The sequence below is a fragment of the Galeopterus variegatus genome, unplaced genomic scaffold (assembly GCF_000696425.1).
Source record: "Galeopterus variegatus unplaced genomic scaffold, G_variegatus-3.0.2 Scaffold3766, whole genome shotgun sequence".
Lineage (NCBI taxonomy): Eukaryota > Metazoa > Chordata > Mammalia > Dermoptera > Cynocephalidae > Galeopterus > Galeopterus variegatus.
In genome coordinates, this window is record NW_007729877.1 from 203,654 (window position 1) to 206,382 (window position 2,729).

Below are 2,729 nucleotides of genomic sequence, written 5' to 3' on the forward strand. Positions count from 1 at the left end.
CCACAGAGCTGGAGGGCAGGTATGTTCCAATGTGGACAATAAAACCTCAAGAAGATCTTCTTCTATCCGCTTAGGCTAAGTTCCCTCGGATGGGATTTTAGGCGGTGGTAACGATGGCTGTGGTTGTCTGGGATACGCAAATGTTTTCCCTAAAGATGAAAAGTCAGAGTATCCCAACCACAACCAAAGAGGAAAAGACAGTGAAGTCATTAAATGTACCATTTCAGCAAAGACGGTGAAAGTTCCTTCTGCGAAGCTATTGAACTTCTTCTCAACAGCACTTAAGCCCAGCCAGATGTTCACTCGCAGCTGCACAGGAACCTTGGGCCCGCTGTTCTTTTCCTGTGGGTACTGTGAAATGAACAATCATGTGCTGCGTTACCCTGGGCTCGGCACCAGCTATGGCACTGAGTCAAAGTCAAAGGCAGACTGAGCATCTAATTGTTGCTCTCACCAGTCTAATTTCATGTTTGCTTTCATTAAAATATTTCCAAATGAGCCTACAGCAAAAACTAAAAGAAGATCTAAAGCAGCAGATCTCCAAGTGTGATTCATAGATTCCTGCCTGTCCCTGAAACAGTCTCAGGAGGTTCACAAGGTCAAAACAATTTTCCGAATAGCACTAACATGGTATTTGTCTTCTTCACAGTGTTGACATTTGCACTGATGATGCAAAAGCAACAGCAGGTAAAACTGCTGGCACTGTAACAGGAATTAATGGAGTGATACCAACTGTACCCAGCAGTAAAAGCAACAGTAAAAGTAGTAGTAATAGTAAAGAAAACAAAATGCCAGTTTTACTAAGGAATCCTCTTGATCAAGCAGCAAAAATTACCAATCTTATTAAATCTCCACCCTTGAGTACATGGCTTTTCAATATTTTGTGTGATGAAATGGGAGGTACACATAAAACACTTCTGCAGCACAAGGAGTGTGTGACGGCTGTCATGAGAAAAAGCTCTCGTGTAATTGCTTGAGTTGTGAATTAAACTAAAGTTTTAAAAAATTGAATGCCATTTTTACTTAAATAGCAATTGGTAGACAAATATGGTTCTTCAGACTTGAGTATGGTGCAGACATTCTCTTGAACATAAACAAAGTGAGCCTCTCACTTCAAGAAAAATAAGTGACTGCATGAGTCGTCAATGACAAAATTCAAGCTTTCAAGTGAAAAATAAGAGTTTCAGAACTTTTATCTGTCACAGTGAGCTTGATAGCTTCCCAACATGTAAAGAGTTTTCTGATAAGTAATATTAACAAATGTGGCTTTTTTCAAAATTGTATGATGAAATGTGTCAGTGTTAGAGATCTGCATAACTCAGTGAACCAATATTTGGTTCCAAATGATCGTGCTTGATGTTACAAAATCATGAATGGATAAAAGAGCCTTTCGAAGTTCAAGAAAGACCAATGCATTTTAATGTAGCCAAGTATGAAAAATCTACTGATATAGTTTCATATTCCACATTGCAATTAACCTTTTAAAATATACCACTTGAGTTTGGTGTTATATCAGAGATGACTATCTACATTTATATGAAAAGGTTATTAAAATATTCCTCCCTTTTCCAACTACATATCTATGTGAGTCTGGATTCTCTTCATATATTCAACCAACTAACTTATTCTCTCAATTTAAATGTTTGAGCAGATATGAGAATCCAGTTATATTTCTGTTAAGGAAGGTATTAAAGAAGTTTGCAAAAATGAAAAACAGGATCACTCTGCTCTCTGACTTTTTACAAAAAATTAGTTATATTTTATAAATACATGCAATTTATGTTAACAGTTATATTAACATTTAAAATTAAATATGTAATTTACATGTAATTTATGTTAATGGTTTATTATTGTTATTGTTAAATGAATTAATAAATATTTTTAAAATTTCTCAGTTTTAATTTCTAGTACAGTTAATATTGATAGATATAAGCCCATANTTTTTAAAATTTCTCAGTTTTAATTTCTAGTACAGTTAATATTGATAGATATAAGCCCATAAAAAAAGCTCCTTGGGGTATTTCAAATTTTTTTGAAGTATAAAGGGGCCCTAAGACCAAAAAAATCCCACTGAATTAAATGGCTCCCTAAATTGGATAAGAAGTATTAACAAAAACAATATATACATTGTATTCTCCAAAAAGCATTTTGCTGCTTATCCATTGATTTCTAAAACCTAACACAGATAATACCTCTTTGTCTCCTCTCTCACCCCCTGTGAAGTTTTATTTATTAGTCAATTTGCTTCCACCCACTGCTGAGGTCAATTATAATCGTGATTCTATCTAAAGTAAAATTTAAGAGACACTCAAAAGAAGATAATTACTCTGATTCTATTTACACCCTCCTGATTAATGAGCAATGAGTTAATTTATTAAAAGTGAGCAGATATCTCCTTGTCTTAAGAGAATACTCTCCTCTGACTCTGTTATTTCTCTTCTCCATTTTTTTCCTCTCCCCCAAATCCAAAGAGCTCTAGCTGGGGTTGGCCAGGGAGAGAAGGTCAAAACATACAGACTGGCAATGATTCAGATTTCTTTGTTTCCAGCCACAGGCCTCCTTTGGTTCCCCATATGCACACACAGAACATTTCAAATAGGGCTCCTTGGATGAGCTCATGGGTTCTGTGAAATTCCTGAATTGTATGCAAAATATCAGATGCGTGTGCGAAGTGAATTCTTCTGGAGGAGAGGGCCAGTAGCTTTCATCAGCCACTTAAAGGAGTCTAT

The 2,729-nt window shown here is 35.7% G+C and overlaps 1 protein-coding gene across 1 annotated transcript in view; it reads right to left on the bottom strand.

The window, feature by feature from the left end:
• LOC103601514 (myoferlin) overlaps positions 1-2,729 on the bottom strand; it is a 63,681-nt gene that overhangs the window by 54,853 nt on the left and 6,099 nt on the right. Inside the window, exon 4 of the mRNA XM_008585937.1 lies at positions 220-351. Within this exon, the coding sequence (XP_008584159.1) occupies positions 220-351 (132 nt within the window). The remainder of the gene's footprint in view (positions 1-219; positions 352-2,729) is intronic.